Source organism: Ambystoma mexicanum, chromosome 3p (assembly GCF_040938575.1).
Source record: "Ambystoma mexicanum isolate Mex_15411 chromosome 3p, UKY_AmexF1_1, whole genome shotgun sequence".
NCBI lineage: Eukaryota > Metazoa > Chordata > Amphibia > Caudata > Ambystomatidae > Ambystoma > Ambystoma mexicanum.
The window spans coordinates 1,216,320,513-1,216,343,904 of NC_090925.1; the positions used below are offsets into that span (position 1 = coordinate 1,216,320,513).

Below are 23,392 nucleotides of genomic sequence, written 5' to 3' on the forward strand. Positions count from 1 at the left end.
TGCTACTGTAGGATTACCTCTTGCTGATTACTGCTCATATTCACAAGTGTACTATCCATTATCAATTTATTTATATAAGTGTGATATATATATATATTGTTTAATTTTTCAAATAAACCTTTTAAATTTGCAAAACAAGCCTACTTCTTGGCTCAGTGGGGTCAAGGGGGATTCTAAGAGAGGGGTGTTATACAAGGGTTCATCATCCAGATTATAACTTGCCATAGAAATACATAAATAAGGGCTTCCCTTGGGCATCCCAGACAAGGCACTGACTTAGTGGGATTGCTTGATCGGAGTCACTTACAAGACTTAATTGTCTGGTGTCGTCATGGTTTTCAGGATTCTTAAAACAGATGCAATATGTTTCGGATTTTTAAAATGTAGCCCATAGTTCTAAAAGTATCAGCCCGATCCCACACAAGTTTGGCTACTAGGTGGGAAATGAAATGAGCCACCAATTTGTTATAGCCTGAGACCCGAATTCCCTTCAAGTCTATATCCCCATAGTCAAGGGGATAAAGAACTGGAAACTCCGAAAAGATAGAAAGAAGTTTTGACCATTGATTTGTGTAAGATTTTCAAATCCCACAATCCGGTCAACAAGTCCAGAGGTTCCATAACTTTTATTGTATATAAGTTACGGTTAGCACATTTAGATGGAACTGTCTTCTATGTAGGTGCAAGATTTGTAACTTTCTCAGTGTTAAGAGTTCTAGGTTCTTGGTAAGAGGACACAACTCTTTTACAGCTTGCAGAAGATCCATTTGTGGGTGGCTTGACTAAATCAACAATAGCATCTATAGCTCTCCGATATAACTATCTCAGCGTCCATGTTGGGGGTCATACATTTTGTTATTTTTTCCTTCAAGGATTTATTGGACTTTTAAAGACATTTTTAGCTTTCTTTTCCTGATAAGTTAGTCTTTTTGTGGAATCTTCCTTCATTATTGGCACAGGTTCCTGGGAATTAAGGTCAATTATATTGTGATTAATTGACAATGATCGCAGGCATTTCCGGGAAGATTTCCTTCTATTGCCATGAATATTTGTAAGATGTTTTGCTTTCCTCTTCTGGTAGGCTTGTGTGCACTTTCTTTTATTTTGTCGCATCGAAGAAGCTTCAACACACTCGGTAGTGCCTTGGTTACCACTGTGGCTTTCTTGGTTGTTGATCTGACCCACATTGGTTTGGGTTTCAAACAGATCTGGGGAGGCACTTAGACTCGACACATTTAATGGAAGATGTGGTTGAGATGGAATTGTGACCTTGTTGTGAGTCACCAAAGTAAAAGTGTACAGTTGCCAGTTTCTCGATGCAGTTTCGCAGTGGCATCGTCTATTTTTAAGTGCCCTGTCACTGTCAAGCTTCTCAACTATCAACTGTATTAGATCTGTATTTTGAGAGACCCAGTCCTTTATATTATCATACAAATGCAGTATGGCTTCAAGGACCAAGTGGAGAGCAGCAATAGAGGAAGGGCCAAGAGTGTTAACGCTAGATAATAAATCTATTCACGTTCCTGGTTGCGCGTTCAAATGGGTCACAGACCCCCATTGTGGGACATGTTCATGCGGGCCTTGATTACCCAAACTTCCTTTATTTATTTATTTATTTATATAGTGCCTTAGATCAAGATGCAATCGGGCGCAATAGGTGGAGGTGGAATTTTTTCGGACTGAATCAGAGTTATCCATACTAGGACTGGGTGCCAGGGGATCATCACACATCTCTTGACACATTCAAATAAAGGATTCGGCCAAAACAATAGAGTCAGATAAATTGATGTGGAGGCATTACAGACTGAATCGGAAGTAGGTGGAGGCGGCTCGACAGGAACATCGGATTGAGGATTTAGTTGAAAAAATGCAGTTATTTTAACTTATTTTTGTTCGACTGTTGTATTGCTAGTAAACAGCCACTACTCAAATTAGCCTCTGCAGAGTTGGCCAGAAGAAGCGTGACAGAGGCCGGGGGGGGGGAGTAATGATTGCATTATATGAGTCACTCATCACAAGTGAGGAGACAGTACTTCTTAGATTGTATTTGGGGGCAGTCATAGAAGACATACGAGACACAAGAGATTGCTACGTTGCACTCATCAAGTCCCAATTGTTTACAGGCACGTATAAAATCGAAATACTCTGTACTCCAATTAGAAGATTTAGGTTTACTCACATGGTAAAGTAGCTGTTGGACTTAACTGGAATCCCTGCGGACTACCGCAGACCACTTCTGAAAAACCTCTGCACCGCTTTTGTGGTTTTTAGTGCTCAATTCAGTCTCCACCCACATAAGCGTAATTCCGCTGTTAGTTCTGTTCTACAAGTGAACAAGCTCCGCCAACACCGCAGACCGCTTTTGAACCACTTCCACTTGAGCTTAACAAAAGCATGGTGGGGGCACTGCACAGGGCTTAGAGTACAATAAACATTTCAATCAGGGTAGGGAAATATGCTTCATATATTGATCATTCCCTCTTAGAGCTCTAATATTCTAGAGTATAGGATCACCTGGGATCTACTAAATATTGTTTTTGATGGTGTAAATGTTTTGGATCATGCTACCGAAGTTACAAACGAAGCCTGAAGGCATTAGTGTGTTGGAATACATAACAGGTATACCAGTGGTGTCTGGGGATTCGTCTGACTCCCAAGGGCCCAACAACAGGGATTATACAAGACAATCGGGATTCTCCAGTACCTCTCAACTTCACAAAGCACGCTCCCCAGTTTTGTTGCTACATGTCGTCATCACCTGGGCCTGGCCCCAAAAACCTATCCCCACTACGGATTGGGTGCTGAGAGTTATAGCACCCATAGCTACCCCATATAGAGGTTATTCTACTGTTCCTCGCATGTCAGGTGGCTGACCTGCCTCATCCCCAAGAAACTATCTATTACATTGTTCCAGAGTAGTGGACTTACCATTGCCCCGTGCCCTTTGCCATCGACCCCTGGGTTTCTGTCTCATGATTGGCTGGAGCTGGTCTCCCCTGGCATAGGACCCAGTTTGGTTCTCAGCCCTCTGTGCACCTCTTCAAGGTGATGTGAAATGAGTATGTGTCTGAATAGTATCTGGTAGTAGACCACGTTTTGCCTGTGAGAGTGCGTTTCCATGTTACAACACTTGTTTCACTTCTTGTCTGGGTTGCTGAGAATGGCTCGTCTTCCCACCATGGGTGAATGCCCATTGTCTAGTTTGGCTGCATCACGTGGTTGTGGACCACAAAATTGAGTTCTTGGGTCTGTATTTATGAGGATTTATTCCATTTTCCTGCAGCTGGTCCCTTTGTTGTCTGGAGTTTGGAATGTGATTGTTTATCTCTGACCTTGGCTGTGAGCTTGGTTGCGCTTCGTGCAGCCTGAGCCAGCTCCTCTTGTCTCACGTTCTGTGGCTTGAGGGCTTCTGTAATTTTTCTTAGATTTATAATGTGATTTCTACATGCTCTTTCTGTGCTATGTTACCTATCGGTTAGTCGTACTTGGTCCTACCAGGCTCCATATATACTCCTGTAGTTCCATAGGGTTAATTGCCATCAGCATCTGCAAGCTTGCTCAGAATCTCTTGTTGTCTAGAGTTTTAGCGTTACTGCATTTGGCTAATGAGAAAAATAATGAAAGCTTTGACATTATGTTTATGTATCTGTCCTCTATCTATAGAACTGTGTAAGCATGTTCTTTGTGTATGTGAATGTGTGTTCGTGTAATTTGGTGCAGAGCTGCGACTATTCTTCATGACTAACGCTGCCTTGTTGTGGTGTCACTAGTGACCTCAGCACAGTGGGATCTTGCCGCGTTAATAATGCAGTCCATTATAGTGTTTGGGTCCACAATCCCCATCAGTTTCTCTGGATCTGGAAGGGTCTGCACTGGATAAGATTGGAATGGTTGTCTGAGGGGATACCCACATGCATACGTGTCAGCCAGTGGTGCACTTTGGGTTTGTCAGAAAAAGGATGAGTGACTTTGAGCATTCCTGGCTCTTTGCCTGTCATGTTCATGGTGGGGAGGAGGGACATTCCTGGGACTCTTTCCTCAAATGGATGAGGCCAAGACAGATATGCAGAATAACAAAACAACACATTTTTAGAGTTGTGTTGTCTGAGATAGAGGTTCTTGGGGACTCATATTCTTGAGTTTCTTCTTCGCTGGCCTCTTTTATATTCAATTAAGGCAGGCCCCTGGCCACAGATTAAAGGAAAGTTTAAATATTGGAGTTCTGAGAAATTCCTCAGGGTTCACTCAGATTCAGAAGAAATGGTTTAAGTCTGTTTGACCGAAAATAAAATCTTTTCCTAATTGACCAAATCTTTTTGCTTCTTTTTTTGTTCGAAATTGCAGGGGGAAATCCCCTGCAAACCCCATTTCTTCCCCCACCTTAGCCTATTCCCTTACCCCACCCCACTTAAATATTTATTTTATTTTGACTGAATTTCAACAAAACAAGATCCAAAAAATGCGGTCAAATAGGAACGGTCAATTTGACTTTCGATCAAGTATGCTAATCCCGAAGAAATCTGGATTAAGTCCCCTGGCAGAAAGCGCGCCACCTGGTAAGGAGTCATCATAGCGAAGGTATAAACCAAGCATTAACAAACATATTCTGGTGGGTGCATGGCATCATATCCACAGGGTAACTAATTTCTTCAGGTTTCCAAAGTATATAGAGATGTGCTAACTCTCTGCGCCGTTGATCCAACTAAAAGCAGCCTTCCACAAGAGGCAGCAGCTCGGTTGAAGAAGCAACCATTCTCATCAGCCATGAACAACAGTTGACATAACCCTATCGCAATTAGATTTATTGCAGATTATGAACTTTTGGTCAATATCTTCAATTGTACAGGTCATACAGCTGCCACATTACGTAGCAGCTATAATCAGACTTTTGAATCACGTCAAATTGGAACACTGCTGATCTTTTTAAAAGTACAGGCATGGAAAACATCTGGAATATCAACAATAAAGGAGTGCTCCTGATTTCACTGCAACAATTGAATATAATGGCACTCAGAGATGCAACCCAGATACCAAACCTAGCAAAACACATAACCTTTGTCACGGTTGTTCAAGTGTGGGTTCTTTAAACACATATTAATTGCAATCTGGTTACTCTTTTTTGGCTGATGTATGAAGAAAATGTGCACAATATTACATATCAATGAAAATATTTAATTCCCAAACATTTGCATAATTGGTTTCTCTGGGGGTGCAATGTTTTACTACCAACTGGAAACCTGTTGAGTTGATTTCCACATAGTCTTGCTGGGTTTGGTCTTGTTCTAATAAGGTGGGTGTTGCTGTATCACTTATAAAGCAAACATACCCTAATGACTAACTGAATTCTGGCAATCTTTTAGAAAGCATTTACCTTTTGCAATATTTGAGATACTCCTGGCTAAGTCTGCATGAAAGGAACTCTGGCAGGTTTGTGTGCAAGGGCGAGAGGGGTGTTGTGTCTGTTGATTGAGCAGTGGATTGCAGTGCACGACTTGTGTACATGTTGAGAGTATGGGGTGTTTTGTCCTGTCTTGCCTATACTGATGCCCTCATTTGTGAGAGATAAAATGTTGATGACATGATATGATATGATGTGATGTGGCATTTATAACGCGCCTATAAACAAGTGTTTCAAAGCGCGACGAGGCAAGGGAGGAGGAACAGAGGGAAGACAGACAACGATCTTACTAGGCCCAGTGTCATTCAGATCGCGCAAGTGCAAAGTAAGGGGGAGGGAGGAAGTGCAGTGCATGGGATAATAGAATAACAAGATAAATAACGGCCAGCAGGTGGCAAGTGCAGGGTGAGTGCAGAACATAAGTGCTAGTGGGGGGACTGTCGGGATACAGAAAACAGTCCACAGGTGCAGGGGTTGCCAGGGAAGCAGTGCAGGCGTGCATCTGGCAAGGGCCCGAGATAAGATGGGTGGCCAGGTAACCAGTGCAGTTTCAGTAACAGCCAGGACTTTAGCAGGGGAGAGGGGGAGAGAAAGCAGAAGCAAAGAGGAGGGTTTTCAGGTGCTTCCGGAACCGCAGGTGGTTCTCCTCAAGATTCAGGGAGGCTGTTCCAGAGGGAAGCCCCAGCCGAAGAGAGAGATCTGCCACCAACTCGTTGCTTGGAGAAGCGACTGACCCTGAGGGAGATGGAGGCGGATGAGCGAAGAGCTCAGGAGGGAAGGTATCTAGGAAGACAGAGTTGAAGGTATTGAGGCCCCAGACCCCAGAAAGCTTTGTGGACAATGCAGAGGGTTTTGAACTTAATCCTCACAGCCACTGGGATCCAGTGCAGAGATTTCAGTCCTGGGGTGATACGATCCCTGGGCTTGAGGCCAAGGACAAGTCTCGCAGTCCTGTTCTGGATGAGTTGCAGAGGGCGTAGAGTGGAAGCAGGCAGATTTAGAAAGAGGCTGTTGCAATAGTCCAGCTTAGAGAGAACCAGAGCTCTAGAGACAGTGACCTTCTGGGGGAAGGAGAGGAAAGGAAGAATACCTCTGAGGAGGTGCAGCTGGTAGTGTGACTTCTTAGAGACGTCAGAGATGTGAGTCGAGAAAGAGAGTGTGGAGTCGAAGATGACCCCAAGGTTTTTAGCTTTGCAGGTGGGAGCGGGGAGTGGGCCAAGAGAGGCCGGCCAGAGAGCTACAGGGAAGGAGGGAGTGGGTGTGCCGATGAGGAGAATCTCAGTCTTACTGGCATTAAGGCAGAGGTCATTGGCGGCGCACCACTCCTGGATAGAAGACAGACAGTCAGAGATGAGGGATGGAGAAGAGGTGGCCGAAGGTAGCCTGAAAATGAGCTGTCATCCTCATAGCACTGAAAGTTGGGGCAGAGAGTGGCAATGCGGTGGGCAAGGAGTGCCAGGTATTGGTTGAACAGCCAGGGAGAGAGGTTAGACCCCTGGGAGACACTGTTATAGAGTGCGTCACGAGGACGTTGCGTACCTGTTCGTCTGGTTGAAGACCTTGATGATGATGCCAGGCTGTCAGGAGTCCTGCGTGGATGTGGTTGATGACGCGAGAAGCCAGCCCAGCTCCCGCCCGAATGGAACCGGGTTGGAGATGAACCAGCTCCCAACGCCACGAGTCTGCTCACCCCTGATTAACGTGGCGTCAGGACAGTGCAAGCACTGACAGGGGGAGCCTTTCCAGATGACGATACTGAGTCTCAAGGAAGACTGGATCCGGAAGATGGAAGTCCCAAGGAAGACTGGATCCGGAAGACGGAAGTCCCAAGGAAGTCTGGATCCGGAAGATGGAAGTCCCAAGGGAGAGGACGCAGTGAAGATTGGTAGGAGGCAGGATCCGGGAAGGAAGGTAGAAGAATGGCTCACAAGGTAGAGGGAGGCTGAAAGTGCAGGCAGACAAGGTACAAGGCAAGGACCAACTAATAACCGCAGGGGAACCACCCTACCACAGGACAAGGGAAGGTAGGACAAGGCAAGGCAACTGCAGAATGTACCCGAGGGTACCAGGAACAAGGAGGACAGGAGTCAGGTTACAGGTAAGGACCCGAGGGTACCAGGAACAAGGAGGACAGGAGTCAGGTAACAGGTAAGGTAGGCACAAGGAACCGGCGAGGAAACACGATCCTAATCAAACCGCGTTGAGACGCAGTTTGGATGAACGACCGGGCTCCTTAAATAGGACTGCCAACCCCTAGGAGGTTTGGAACGCAAGCCGAGCCGACTCCCAAGCGTTGGTTGGCTCGGAGAGAGGCGTGGACCGCAAGGTCCTCCAAAGCGAGTACTCCGTGCAGCGCGCATGCGCGAAGAGCGCGGAAAGGCCGCCCGCGCATGCGCTGACCAACCTGCCCAGGAAACCCGGAAGCGCGCGATGACCAGAACAACCCAGGAACCCCTAAGCGAAAGCGCGGGTACAGCCTCCAGGACGGGGCGCGCCGCTTCAAGTAAGTGGACCCCAATGCGGGCGGCGTGACAGACACCACAGGTAGAGAAGAAGATAGCGGAGAGGAAGGATCCAAGTTGGACCTGAGAGGAAGGAAGTCAGCCACTCCCGGGCCTGACCGGTGATCCCTAGGTTAACACGGAGACAATTAAGCAGGGTGGCATGGTTGACGGTGTCAAAGGCAGAAGAGAAATCAAACAAGATGAGGACACAGGGGGTGTTAGAGTCAAGGTTGGAGAGCAGGTCTTCACGGATGTTCAGGAGAGCAGTTTCCGTGCTTCTCACAGCTCTGAAGCCAGACTGATGGTCATGAAGACAACCAACAGATTCAGTGTGGAGATTTAGCTGGGAGATGGCCAGTTTCTCCAGGAGCATGCCCAGGAAGGGAGTGATGGAGATTGGGCGATAGTTAGCAGGGCAAGAGGGATCGGCAGAGGGTTTCTTAAGAAGAGGGTGCACAAGGGAGTGCTTCAGGGGGGAAGGGAAGACTCCAGTGGCGAAGGAGTAGTTGCAGAATTCAGCCAGGGCAGGGGCAAGGGTGTCAATGTTGTCCTTGATGGTTTTGGAGGAACAGGGATGAACCTGTTTTGACGAGACTTTCATAGATCGGACTTGTCTAGAAACCTCGTCAGCGGAGAACAGGGGAAAGGCGAAGAAGGAGGGAGGAGAGGTGGCCGCAGAAGGGCCAGAGGAAAAACAGGGAGTATAGGGAGGGAGGGGAGAGGAGGCGGGTGAGGACAGGATGTCCTGAGATTTAGAGATGAAGTGAGATGCCAGTGCCATGCAGAGGACCTGGGAAGGGACAGGAGAGGTAGAGACTGTGGCACGATTGGCCAGTCCCTTGCAGATTTTAAAGAGTTCAGCCGAGTTGTTAGATGCCGCGGAGATGCAGGCTTGGATATGAGCTCTCTTCTTGGTGAGGACAGAGAGACGGTATTGCCTTTGGAGCAGGCGATACATGTGCACTGTGAGAATGCTGGGTAAGTGATGATTTGAATGTTGGTTGCAAATGTGCGTGTCTCAGGTTGAGTCTCATCTGGAGTGTATGAGGTGGCCGGGAGGTGTCTTGTGTGTAATTTATGAGTGACTGAAGAACAAAGGCAAGTAATTACAATAAACTCATCCTTCTTTTGTACATTGGCTTCCTGTGTCATGAGTCAGAAACCCAGTGCATCCATCATAACAATCTGGTGACAAGATTAACAAGCATTGGCAAAGCCAGCAGTTTGGGCATTTGTGTAGGCAAGGGAAAGGCACTTGCCACGGTAGCAGGTGCAAAATGGTGCTAGTACAAGGGCTTCTAATAGCAGTGCCAGACAAATGCCTAATACTTATACACAAGCCAAAAGCTGATGGCTTTGCCAATGCTTGTTTTTAACAGGACTTCAGTGAAGGACATCCATAGTCCATACACATTGAGTGGCTGACGTCAGACCTGGTTAACAAATGTGTATTACACCAGTAGAGAATGGACAGCTCCAATTAAGTCATTAGCTCTTAGAATACTGCTTAGAAAACGTACTAGCAGGCACTTCAAGCAGACCGTTTGATGGTAAAGGCTTGATAAAGATAGCTCAAAGAGTTCTCAGGAGGATTTTCATTTGGGCGGGAAGGGGCAGGAAGTGGTTGGGGATGGCCATAAGGATTAACATGGCCATGGGCCGTCAATGGGTGGGTAAATAACCAAACACCACCTACAAGGCTTGTGTTCCCCTCACGTGCCATTTCACTCTGGCTAATGCAATATTTTTGGTTTACAAGTGGCGCTTTCGAGCCACCTAGTAGCCAAAACTAAATGTACAGAGGGTGGCCTTTGAAGTGGCAAGGAAGAGAGACCCACCAGCCCACCATTGAGCCCCTCAATCTGGGCTGATCCACTTTGGGGTTGTTTGCGGAGTAGTACTGCCAATATTCTGCTCAGCTTTTAATCACTCCAGGGGAAACTACGTTGCTGGGAGTCTGAGACAGATTGTTGCAGCCATTGTGCAAATAGAGTTAAGAGACTGTGCAGGTGAGAGAGGGGCCCTTCCAGGGGTTTTGATAGATTCTCTGTGGGCTAAAACAGCCACCATCATCCCGAGCTGGAAGACACACTTGCAGAAGAGTGGTAGCTTGTCTGGGGGTGCTACTGAACACCCAGCCATGGTGTGTATGTCCGAAGACATTGCAGGAGTTTGGTGTTGGATCTTCACACAACTGAAATCAGGGAGTTTAGGCTTGTGGTTGCAGCCCCCTGTCATCGGGCATGTCTGTGCCGAATTCTGAGAGACCCTTAGCGTGAGGAGCTCCAAGCATCTTGCAGGCCTGAAGCGTCTGAAGACGAGATATATAGTCCTTTAGTCTGGAAACAGCTTCCATTTTCCTAGACGGAAGCATTCCATCCAGGGGCATTTGGAGTCCTCGCCAGTCAGGTCAAACAGTGGTGAGAATCATTGGAAACAGGAATGCGTGTTTAGTGGGTCCTGCGGATCCTGTGCAGAGTCATTGGCGCAGAGTGTGCACATCAGGAGAGATTGGATTTCAGGACCAGAATGTGGCGATTGCCCCACGTGGACTGTGCATCTGTAAAAGGTACTGTGGCCCCCCTTTTCGAGCTGGACTCCTGAGCAAAGTATGGTGGCCTCATCTTGAAGATACTGCGAGAGACCCACTTATGCAAGATAATTATGTGGGGCACTGGTTTGCTTCGGCTTGATGTGCCGGTCGCGGGACGGAGCCATGTGGTGGGCATTAAGTACTACGCATATCCCTAGCGTGGCAACTGGTGGGGTTATTAGATTCATGCATGCAAAGCTTGTTTTATTTTTTACAGGATTCTGATCAGGTTAATTAGGTTACATTAGCTGCCGCTTATGTTTAAATAGTTGCTTGGAGGCTGAGCGTAGGCTGGATGGCTGCTTCTCTTGTGGCCCCATTCAAGGGTTAGGCTCAGGTTGAGCTAGGGTGCTGAGTGTGTCATAGGAGTGAACTGTAGTTTTCGGTGGGCATTTTGTTGTCTACGTGAGTGATGTCCTTACAGTAGGTGGCAGTGTGACCAGTGTGATCGATATGCACTGTATATCCTGCTCCTTAATGTTCAGTAGGGTTAGTCAGCAGAGAGTCTAACTACCTCTTTTTGGGTAGTTGGACTTAACGACTTACGCGACATTGTGTGTAGTTGGCTATGTCGATCAGATGTGGCTTCTTGTGGTCTTAGATCCAGTACCTTCTGCATGCCAGGTGTACGCACATGTTTCACGCCTCAGAATATGACGCCTGGTATTTTGGGGTACGCGGCCGTTGAGGCAGGCGGTCGTGGAGCCTGGGTATGTCGGGCAGGTTTGGGGCATTTGATGTATTTGGTGACGAGCATCTCAGTGGAGTGTGAATGTAGCTGGGGACTTCTGTTTAGGCCCCATAGCTTTTGTTTTGATGCTGAATTGGGCTTGCATTTGCCCCAGCATTTTGGGGCACTGATGGTTTCTGCATGTGGCAGACCTGGGTGTGGATCTTTGTGCTGATTGCACCTGGCAAGGAGCGACTTTGCCGAACCTCCTGTCTCCATAGTCGAGGGGCACCGATTATGCAGCAGTTTGCACTTTTCTTTTATGCTCCACTGCATTTTACAGCTGTTCTCAGGCGTAGGAGGGCAGCAAAGTCGATCTAGGGTATCCGCTTTGCTTTCCTCCTCCGTCGCAGGCGAGCATTTGGTTTACACTTGCATGAGATTTTCATGCAGTCGTAAAACCAATGGATTACAACTCTCTGCGCCTCTCATTTGCACCTGCTAATGAGCAGGTGGATTGCATTATAAAACACTGCCTGCAAAAAGTATTTGCAGGCAGTGTTTTATTTCTCCCAAAGCGGAAAGTAAAAGTAAATAGTGAAGGCAATTTTGCCTTAATTTACTCTTTACAACTGCACTCGACTTTGGGAGAGTTCAAAAAGTCATGCAGGGGAACGGCAACACATGTGTAAGTGTAAGCGTTCGTATGCCCCCGCAAACCGTTACCATTTTCTTCAAAATGACACCTACAGGAGGTCATTTCTAATGAACTGCACAATCTGAAATGATTTTACATTGTCCTTGGGCGCCCCAGTTCATTTTAGAGCTGTCCTGAGGCATAGGAGGGAAGCAGAGCGGAGATGGCGCCTCAGTAGAGCATCTGGTGTTACGCCTGCAAGTGATTTTAATGCCGGCCTAAATCCAAACATTCCAATGGAATACGCCTTGCTTTTACACCTGGTGGAATCCATTATAAAACGCAGCCTTAATGATGTACGGCTGCCGTGAAAAGTGGCTAGGTAGGGGCGTGGGGTAGGGCGGGGCAGGGGGTAAGGAAGAATGGGGAGGACATGGACCAAGGGAGTGGCGGTGGAACCGCCCGGTTCTCAGGGATACTATAGACCAGGGAGGATTGCTTGCCCTGACCTATGGAAGGAATGGAAGGAATGGATGCATGGAGGGCATAATCTGGACACTGGAAGGGGTGCAGGGGAGGCTAGAGGGGACCCGGTGGGGTTGTTTTATCAATGATGCTATAAAATGTCAATAAATGTGTTGGGGGGGAAATGGGGGTCAGGGGAATGGGTGGGAAGAGGGTGGATGAGAGCGTGAGGATTGTTATCGGTTTCTGGTTTGTTATTACAAAATGCCAATCAAGAGTGTTAAAAAAATAAAATAAAACGCAGCCTTCCGGGCGTATTTGCAGGCAGTGTTTTATTTCTCTCAAGGGTGGAGAATAAAAGTAAACCGTAAAAGTGATTTTGCCTTACGTTACTCTTTACTTTTAAACTTTGCTTTGAGGGTATTGAAAAATGCATGCAGTGCTGCAACAACACGCGTGTAAGCGTTGGTGGTCCTCTGCATGCAATCATATGACCCCCATAATGTACAGTCATGTTATGCTCAGAGAATGGGTACATAATACATTTGGAATTCGATATTATTATAACTGACAGGTTTATTCTAAATGCTATTTAGTTACAATGAGGGCAAATACATACATAAACTATTTACATTTTGACTCCCCAACATATTATTATTAGGCCGTGTATAATGTCTGTATATCTTGCATTGACAGGATAATCTAATCAGGAAATATAAACTGAAAAGGAATGGTCTGTTCTATCCTTCCAGCTGAAGAATTTTAAGGGCATCTTTAGATTAGGAACTGCTGCCAGACTTGAGTCTTGTGCAGGAAGCTAAACAAAGTCATCAGGCTGCAGCATGTTCAGGTGGACACCTTGAAGACATCAGTCCCTGTAGTGGTTTCAGGAGATTGATTGGTGTCTCTAGATTAGAGGGAATACACTTCCATGTTTTCATTCACCCATCTCATTTGATATACTCACATTGCGCAGATTTGGTGCAGCATTATCATTTGTAGGTTCTGTATTTGGCCCTATGTCCATTCCAGGAATATCCATCAGGACCAGGCTCTTTGGTAGCATGTCTGAACAACAGGAAGACTGAGGTTCAACTATACTTGGGGTCTGCAACCTGCTGCTCTCCTATGACCCCCCCTGATTCCTCACCATTGACTATGCTTGCTACAGCTGTTTGGAGTTGTAGTCCAACACATCTGGAGAGCCACAGATTGCGGACCCAGGCCCTATACCCAGATAACTGACCTTTCTTTGGTCAGTCCAGCATGCACCTCTTGCGTGCAGTCTTCTTCATGAATGTCAGAGGAGCAGGTCCATCTGAAGCCAGCCCATAGTTTAGAATTTGAATGATCAGGATTCCCTGCCTCCAGCTCAAGCTTCAAACCATAGGCTTGGTTGTTGAACTTGGACAGACCGCCCCCTAAAGGGGAATTTGTAAGGCATCTGGTCAGTGTAGAAGGGGATGTTGCAGCGTCAACTGCACTGGCTTCCTGGTACACGTTTATCAAAATGCTTCTATCCTGATACCTCCCAGGTCACCAGTGTGGAAAGAAGGCAGATTTCAAAGCTTGTACTAGGGTTGCAAGAGATCCGTAAGGCCCTACAGTGGCGGTCCAAACTGGGCATGCTGGAGAGTAAGGACCCCGGTCACCCTTGATAGTAACTAGTGATGTCAGTGGATTAAGATGGGCGTCACATTGGTTTAGGAGTAAGCCCAGGGCTGCTGTAACCAGCACATGGAATGTATTCCTTCTAATTGGCAGAAACATCTGCAAGTTTTGGGGCATTCATTTTCTTTGTCAAGGATCTAGGGGTTTGGCAAATAATTCTCAGGACAGACAATTCTATAACCGAATAGTATATCAATCAGAAGACAGGGAATAGCGCAGGTCCCTGGTAAATTAATCTTTCCTGATGGAGGTGACCTGTGAGGAAGGCTAGCTCGGCAGCACATGTGTGAACTCTTAAGATGTGTTTCCAAACTAATGTGCATCTTCTTTTCCATCCATATCGATGTATTTTTCCACGTTATCTAGAGGTGTGGATGGCCTTGGTAGGACCTGTTTGCAGGAAGCGTTAATGCTGTTCTTTCCCTCTTTTATTGCAGCACTCGGGAAACAATGGCTCATGTGGTGGATGCCTTGTTCCACAGCTCTCCTCAATGTCTCTTATGTGTTCCAATTCTGAGGCAAATGGCAGAGGAACTGGAGTGGCAGATGCTGCAGCATCGGGGTTCAGTCCACATATGACTATGGAAGTAACTTCCGACTGACATGGATGTAATGAAAAGGGGTTTCAAAAGGATTAGCCCCGCGGTTCATACTCTTTTCACTGGTGATTTTTTCAGAGTTGGTGATAAGTTTGGGATTTTTTCTGATGAAATGATATATGCTTAAAACATTGTTCAATGTTTGTTGTATGAGTTTCAGCTGAGTCAAGCTGATTTCACCTAAACAGCTCAAGTAGCCGACATGGAAGGGGGAGGGTGACAGGGCTTGACGCAGGGACTGGTGGTGCAGTATGGAAGGGACTGGGTAGGATGGAGGTGCTGTAAATCATGGCACTAGGGTATTATGACATTAGGAGGAACTGCTGGTGGCAGCTGTCGACGCTCCCCGCCTCTTCACCCAGATCTTGTGTCATTTCCTCCCTCTAATCTTTTCAGAAGAAAGACGCATTCCCACTGCTTGTCCCCTCACCACCATGTGCAGTGCAAAGGTGTCCAACGGAAGAAATAAAGCAAACCAAATCAAACATTTTCTTGACAACCATATTACTGTGCTAAGGTAAGGTGATGCCTTCTTGTGCCATCATGTGATAAAGTATGTTTGGGAAACTAGCATTCATGATGGCACAAGAAGTCAGGGGAGGCAATTGCTGATGCAGACCGTGGGACTCAGGAAGGTCAGATCATGTGCAACACACAGATCTATAGCTTCAATGTGAGAAAGGCAGCACATCCACTAACCAATGAATCAAGCCTTGGCCTGCCTTTCCCTCCTTTACCTGCATCCCCTGCGTGCATCTCTGTATACCCTCTCCCTGGGACATTCCAAGTGTACCCCTAATAGTCTATCCTAATTGTATCCTTATCCAAAGGTCCTGTTCCTGTATCCTCTGGCTGTACAGTGCTCCGTTGCTTCACACACAGTGAACACACGCATGACTACATTGTGGTTAGTACTTACATGCACTAAACACAATCCACAGCTGAATGATGTGGGCATGCTTGATCTATGAGACAGTCACACTAAGGGCACACCCTGTATACATGCCATGTTTGTACTTCTTAACAGTGGTGCACGCATCCAGTCTGCACCATGCATCAAATATGCACACCAGTTGACGGCTGTGGTTCTGCGGCAAATACAATGATACCAATTCTAGTTATAGGGCCTCATTACAAATTGGCCGGCACACAGTAAAAGTGCTGATAATAACTTTTAATGAACCAGCCAACTACATCTTTGCTGGTGGGGTGAAGGATGTACCTCCAGCTAAGAGCTGGAGGAAAATCTGACCCCTTCCGGCCAAAAACTGCCTGTATTACTGGCACAGTAATTCCGTTGCCAGTAATGGCAGCAAAATCCCCCCACAGATTCCTATGGGCCTCCATGGAATGGGGATTTACCTCCATTACCAGCACGTGTAATCTGCCGGTAATTCCGGCAGACCAAGTGCCGGTAAGGGCAATTTTGTTTGCCGGTATCCTAGCGGTAAAACCACCAGAATACTGGCAAACTTGTAATGAGGCCCCATGGTGTCCATATGGTAATTATGAAGGACCAAAAAGAACCTCAAACATCCAAAAATTAGTATATCTAGGAAACCTTATGAGGTACCCACCACGTACTGTACATAGTTTCACGCATGGCAACAAATATAACATTATCAATGAAATCATAATCACTGCTAAAATCATATTGCATGAACTACTCCTTTTGAAATATAGAATATGCCAATCCAAATGAGAAACCCCATTCACATTTTAAGAACCTCCCAGGACACCTATTATTTAAAGTAATCCTTCTATTTTCGGTAAATATAACAACAGTCGGCCAGATATCTCCTTTGTCATCTTTAGATAGATGGCTTGAGGAACTGTGCATACGAACCTCGGTGAGTGTGAAGTTGACTAGCAATGATGCATTCTGAACCAATTCTCATAGTATATGTCTCTATTTCACTTTCGATACTAATGCATTATGTTGTCTTGAATGACTATCTCTGATACTGAGTGCAAGAAACTGATACACAACTATGTATTGATGACACTTTTATCATAAATTCATATCATTGCTTTATTGTTCAGCTCTCTGAAGCGTTGCAAGCTCTGGTAAGCGAGCATGTTTCAAATCCGAATGATCAAAATGCAAACGTATGAAAAGCCACATACTTTTTGTGGTGAAAACATGTAACAAATCACTTCATGACTACCACTGTCCACCAACTTTAATCACCAGTAAGTATTAACGCACCAAGCAATGTGTAGGCAAGTTAGTGTACACGACCCACGCATTTTAAATCACTTAAGTTAATGCTCTTTCACCTTACGCATACTTTGGGATGGCGCTCATTCAGACTAACTATTAAGTAAGATTTGAATGCCAGGGATAGTGACGTTCTGCAAGGCTACTCATGGTTTAACAAGGATAACGGCAAATCAATATGCAAAGCATGAAATAACACAGGACTGCTGGAAATACCTGTTGCTAAGCTATCCCATGTACAAAATAGCTGCTTCTCAGTGGCAGCACCTCGTCTATGGAGCACCCTTCCCCCTGATTTAAGACTATGTGGGACAATATCATTCCATAAGCGTAGGCTCAAGACCCTTCTGCTTGAATAACCTCAGTAAAAATTCCCCCTGATTCTATGGCCTGGTTAACTCTCTGTCGCATGGTGTCTGTCCTGCCTTTGTGCTTCTATGCCTACGGGCGTTGTTCCAGCATGTTATAAATAAATAAAATAAATAAATAAATCGAAATGACCAAGAATCATAGATTGTATTTGCTTGCGATTTCGCAACCACTATATTTGGAAATTATTGACTAAAGTTGTAATAAAAGTTAACAGTCTGTCTTGTGTTCTTTGCTCCCTTCACCAACCCGACTGTCCAACACCCCAATTGGTATGCAATATACACTTTTTTGACATCTTGAGGCTCATATTCTTGACATTATCCTGAATTGTTATTTTTCTGTCACTCATTTTCTGTTGCATTTCATTGCTTCATATTTTTATAGAATTTCATTTGATGCAATTATTTTTTCTATGTTATAATTCTGTTTAAAATGGAAGCCTTGACACCGACCTATGGTCGAAACACGTGTCGGCTGCAATCGAAAGCTTAATACATGGCTTCAATAAACCAATTTGAAGATACAGAATATGTTTTGACTTTTGGAGAGATTCTATTTTAAGAATAAGATTAATATTCACCTTGCCAAGCACAAGCCACCATCCCTCGCCAAACAACGCATTTCCAAAATATATTAATTGGCACACATTAATTGGGCATCTCCTATACACCAAACAGGACTGTGCTCTATTTGTTCACTGTCATTTGCAAATTGCAAGAAAACGATTGTTTTTGCAGTGTTGCTTTATTCTTAAACCGCAGGTGCATTGTACGATTTTGTGGATATATTCAGGATTTCTCAAAAATGCACCTTCATGAAACATTGCTTGCATGTACTGTCCAGTTTTTTGATAACTAAAATACGATGCAAAAAGTTTTAGCCTCACCTTTCCAGGGGAGCACATTGTTCCGTCCAGTGGCGGTCCTTTCTTCGTTTTGCAGAAGTAAGGGTTATCCGGGTGACTACACCATAGCTGCTTGCATGGATCAAATGTTCGGAACTACAAAAACAGAATAGTTACAAGCAGCGTGAAATCAATTGTCTGAAATACCAGTAATGCGTGTGCTTTTCTTAAATAGACAGTATTCCAGCAATTAGACATGTAACATCTGCTGTAAGTGCATTCGATCAAAATTCCATTAGGCACTACCTGATGCCCAGTGTAACCAGAAAAGCAACCTCTGGATGATTTTCAGACACTCCTATTCCTATTTCTGGCCAACTGTGTATTTCCCTATTCACTGACTGATGGGCCATTGTATTTTCGTTTTATTGTACCGTTTTCTCTGTACAGCGCTTTGGATTAAAGCGCTTTATAAATCCCAAATAAAATACGAAAATAGATGAGTAGTGGTATGGCCCCTTGTAAGCACATGTGACAAACAATGATTCCTATAGTTATAATCTGATTCATGACTATGGGCTTCATTACGAGTTCGGTGATGTGGTAAAAAAATGTGGTAATGCAGTGGTGACAGGGTTACCGCTTCATTACCACATCGCTGAACTACAGGCTTGGAGGTAAGGAAGAGATAACACCTCCAGCAAAATGCGGAGAGGTAATTTTGCCACTTTGCTGCCACAAAAAAGCCAAATCGGCAGTATTAGCACCAGTGGTAATACCGCCAGACCAAGTGGTGGTAACGGCAATAACATTTGGTGGTATCTCCTTCCTAAAATGACAAGTACAGGACATGTGACTAGAGTCTTTATATAATGAGTATTCCAGTATCCCTAGGGGTAGGCTGGGGCATTTAAACAAAGCAAACATACAGCAAGGGTTCCGGGATTACTACCAGTATGGCCTACCTATAATGTGAGTACAGTCCAGACCTGCACTTCTTTTGTCTTCCAATAAATATATTTGACAATTTGATAGGGTGCAAGGTCTGGATAATCTGATCTTTTTTTTCATGAGATTCATCCTTGGGCCTCAATGTTCACCCTTGGTTTCAATGCTATTACCGCAGAGGGTGTTGTAACCTCCTCTTGGTCCCAAGCTTTGATTCAACCTATTTTCAAAAAATGGGATGAAGAGATCTCCCTAGTTGATATGGGCCGATATCCCTTTTGGATTCTGTGTTTACAATTTTTGGGCATGTGTTCCTTGCTAGGATGGAAGTTTGTGGTGATAGAAAGCAACATCTCATCTCTGATCTAGCTAGGTTTTAAAGCGGGCCTAGATAAATCTGAGCAATCATTGAATCTGTACTTAATCATAGCATATTCATTATATATTAAGGATGAGCCTGTCTTTCTGACCTTCATGGACCTGATATACCGCTTTTGATAAGGTTAATTGTGTTAAGTTATAGAGAGTGCTCAGGCCCATGAACTGCCCTGAGGAGATTGTGGCACTTCTGATCAGGCTTCATTATTCCAACCAGGCCTGTGTTAGAAGTGGTAGAAACGGGCAATATTACAGATTATTTTCCAGTGGAGATAGGTGTGCGCCAGGGCTGTATCCTGGAGCCCCTGTTATTTATCCTGTACATCAATGGTCTTTATGATCATCTGGTTAATTCTCCCCCAGACTTCCCGAGACTAGGTGGTAGAGTGTTGCCGCTCTCGGTTTACACTGACGACACTGTACTTGCCGCGCGTACTCAAAAATCACTCCAGAAGTTAATTTTGGACAATACAACCTTTATGGATGACTTGGACCTAAAGGTTAATGTGTAGAAGTCAGCTGTCATGGTGTGTTTTAAAGGGAGGTGGCCTCCGAAGTATATCCCCCCAAGATCAGCAAGGGCATAATGATTCCCATTGTTAAAATCTTTGACTATATTGGAATCACTTTTTCATCGAATGTTTCCTCGGCTGACCACATAATAAAGCAGTCTTTAAGGTTTAGGCAAGTGCTACTGGGGTGAACAGGTCTTTAGTCTTGTTCAAAACCAAACCAATGGCTCTGCTTTTAAAGATGTATAATAGTAAGGCCATTTCTGTGGTTTGTTATGGAATGCAAGTTTGGGGTTCAGTGATTTAGGCCATTTGCAGACACTGAAGCATATTCTGGGTTTCCCCCCCTCTGCATCTAATTTTGGTACACACCTTGAACTTGCTCGTGATTAATATCTTACATTCTATCTGTTCAGCACTTATTTCTTTTGTTCAGAGTATGCTGTAAAGATAAAACCATCCTGACGCAAGATCTCATTAAGTACATCTGCTTGTGAAATCCTAATGCTAGGATCCCATGGTTGGCCAGTGTAAAACTTGAGTTGAGAAACCGAAATGCTGACCAGCAGTTCCATTTCCCAGAAACTCTATTACCAAAACAGGTTAAGGCGTGGAAAGCATGTGCAAGAAGTCTTAGGATAGAGAAAAGTGGATCCATTGAATTGCTTACTCCCTTCAATAGAAGCCATGTTATTGTATCAGTTCAGGGTATTCAGAAATAACTTTTGTGGCCTGAACTCCCAAGTCAGAGACTGCTGATTACCAAAACACGTTTCAACTGTCTTCCTTTTGAGCCACTGTGTCAGTCTGGGTACGTAATCACTCTAAAACATCTTGTGTATTATGTAATGCCCCATAGGAGGATTTATCCCTCTTTTTATTGTTTTGCGGAGCATATTCTGAGCTCAGAGCGAGGACATTGAGACCAATTCTGCGCGAACTTGGTTTCACACAATATAGGCCAGCTGTGTGATTTTTGTTGTGGGCCAATTCTTCAAGAGTGAGTTGGGCCTTATTAACCTTTGTTAGGTGTCCCCTTGGTAAAAGAAAATCCATTATGAATTGAAGCTTTTCTTTTTTTCCCTTCTTTATGTACTCATGTTTAATTGTGTCATTGTTATTATATTTATTATATTTTATGATTGCTGATGCAATTTGCACATGTGTTTGTTATGGATGATGTTTTTTTATGGAAATTGAATGATTTCCGAAACAAACAAGTAAGTATACTTGACAAAACACTGATTCCTGTTTTTGATTTATAATCATTATGGATATTTTGTGATATAACAAATAGTTCCTGATTATGTTTTATTGCACAAACAAACATATTTAATCACAGTTGGTTGTTCCTCTTCCCCTATCCCTCATTAGTCAAGCATGTGGCTTTCTATGCTCGAAATACAAATAAATCTATATGTCAAAATGTCCACACCTCTTTATAAACATCTGCTACTATCATGGTGGAGGCTGATCACATGGCTTCTGTCCCTTCGGGAAGGATGGCTGCAGACTCAGTTGCCTGGTGTATGATTTGAGGGACATCCCACTGTGTGACCAGAACTGGTGATGCACTACCTGCTGTGGCTGGGACAAGAAAAGCTTTCCGCTGAATGCAGGAAAGGCTTTATGCTGATTGGGCAAGGCCCAAAGCCTCTTTAAAATGTGCCTCCCAGTGCTAAGCTCAAATCCCAAAGTCTCAGAAATGTGGTGACCTGAGGGGTTTGTAAAGCCTGCACTGCTGCCTTACTTAAAACTACAGGTGAAGACCATCCTGCTCACCAATCCGTGGTTTATAGCACCATCTCGACAGATCCACACAATACATCAAAAACAGCTATAAAGCTACACACCCTCACTGCCTCCATTCTTCTAAACAGGCTATCTTGTCGAGGGGGTGGGGAGGGGCGGTTTAAAAGTCACATGATACCCTTCCAATAAAATGTGGGGTAACTTCGGCCCAAGAGACAAATTAACCGCCTCTGGCTGAGTTATGGCCAAATGGTGCAGAAATATGAAAACACTGTTGGCAGAGGTAAGGCCAGCATGTAATTCTGAACTATCAAGTAAATGAATATTGCTTTCAGAAAAAGGAAAAACTTAATTAAATGGGCACTGTGTTCAAACAACAAAGTCCAAAACTAGAGGTCTAATTTCAAATACATGGGCCCGATACCTGAAAGTGCAGCTTTGCTAACATTGAGAGCTAACATGGAGAAATGTGTGCATTCTGCAGCATGGAAATGAACATGCACAGAAATTCCACTGCAGAAGTAAATTCAAAGGCACATATTTAGAAACTGGTGGCTACAAAAAAACTGTTTTAAAATAGGCTGACAGAATGAAGATGAAGCAAAATGCATCCCGTGGGATGCAAGCCATTGGGCCTCATTACAAGTTCGGCGGGTGCCTTGCCGGTAAACCCGGCAGGCTTCCGCCAAACTTGCGAATTTCACCAGTGCCTGAGAACGGTCAATTACCGGGCCATTAGTGTTGTTGTGATGAACAGATTACCACTTAGTCAGCAAAGACCCAGCTAATGGATGGGAAATCTGAATAATTGTCAGAATTAAAACTCAATTTGTGGTCACTCCCCGAGTACAATGACAATTGATATGTTACAGGTGGCTGCCACATAATGGCAAGGGGTTGTATTATACCCTTTTGTTCAGGAAGGGTATAATACACAGATAAGAAAACATCTTCAGGCCCTGGGATTTGAAAGAATGTTAAGTGCTGCTTCATTGCAGGTTCTGTCAACAAGTGGGAGATAACCAGGCATGGACACAGATCTTAAGAAACAAAAATATGCCAGTTAATTGAAGTGAAAGTATGTGCGTCATTAATGATTGTTACATTGGGTTTACACTGAGAATCATATTTTGTCGATTAACTTGAGCACGATTACACTTTCAAAAATGGTTCAAATATGCATGAAAGGCATCTGAAAATCCACATCTGATGATACCACATCCCTCAAAAAAATGTAAGTAATTCCCACATAGCCGAACGACACAGTGTGATCTGGGAGGAATTTTAAACTCCAACCTCTCTCCTAGTGTGAATAACGATATAGTCCTATTAAGTAATTTTGGGACCACCTATATCCCTTTTGCCAACCCCATAATCCCCTAAAGGGAAAAGGTGCAATAAAAACAATTTCTGAATGGTTTAACAATCTCTGAACCCTGTACCAAAGCAGAGGTGGTGCTAAATCCAAACTGATTATTTGGGCTTGGGCTGGGCAGAAAAATGTCTTGCAGGTTAAACAAAGTGAAAGGATTTAAAAGCACACTCTCTACTGAGAGTGAGAAAGGGTCGCCAAGCTGAGAGATTATTCACTGCATAGTGGTAAAGGAAAAGGATTCAATATAGTGAGAAAAGTATTTTGTCAAATATTAGTTGTGCAAGTACATGGCTTGAAATGAAGAGCACTGCACATGGCTATCCTTTTGCCAAATAGAAGGCTCCGGGGAGATCTCCTGTTGAAAACTACCAGGCATGAGAACAGTTACCCTTCCTCCCAGAGAGCCAATAGAGGCAGGCACCCTTTTTTCTCATTCACTGGAATGCAGACAGT

At 44.6% G+C, this 23,392-nt stretch overlaps 1 protein-coding gene across 2 annotated transcripts in view; it reads right to left on the reverse strand.

Annotated features, from left to right (window-relative positions):
• The window catches only part of ADAMTS2 (ADAM metallopeptidase with thrombospondin type 1 motif 2), a 2,237,498-nt gene that overhangs the window by 814,348 nt on the left and 1,399,758 nt on the right, over window positions 1–23,392 (reverse strand). For both annotated transcript variants that reach the window (XM_069652661.1, XM_069652662.1), the window contains one exon: window positions 18,017–18,130. In XM_069652661.1, coding sequence (XP_069508762.1) covers window positions 18,017–18,130 — 114 coding nt within the window. The remainder of the gene's footprint in view (window positions 1–18,016; window positions 18,131–23,392) is intronic.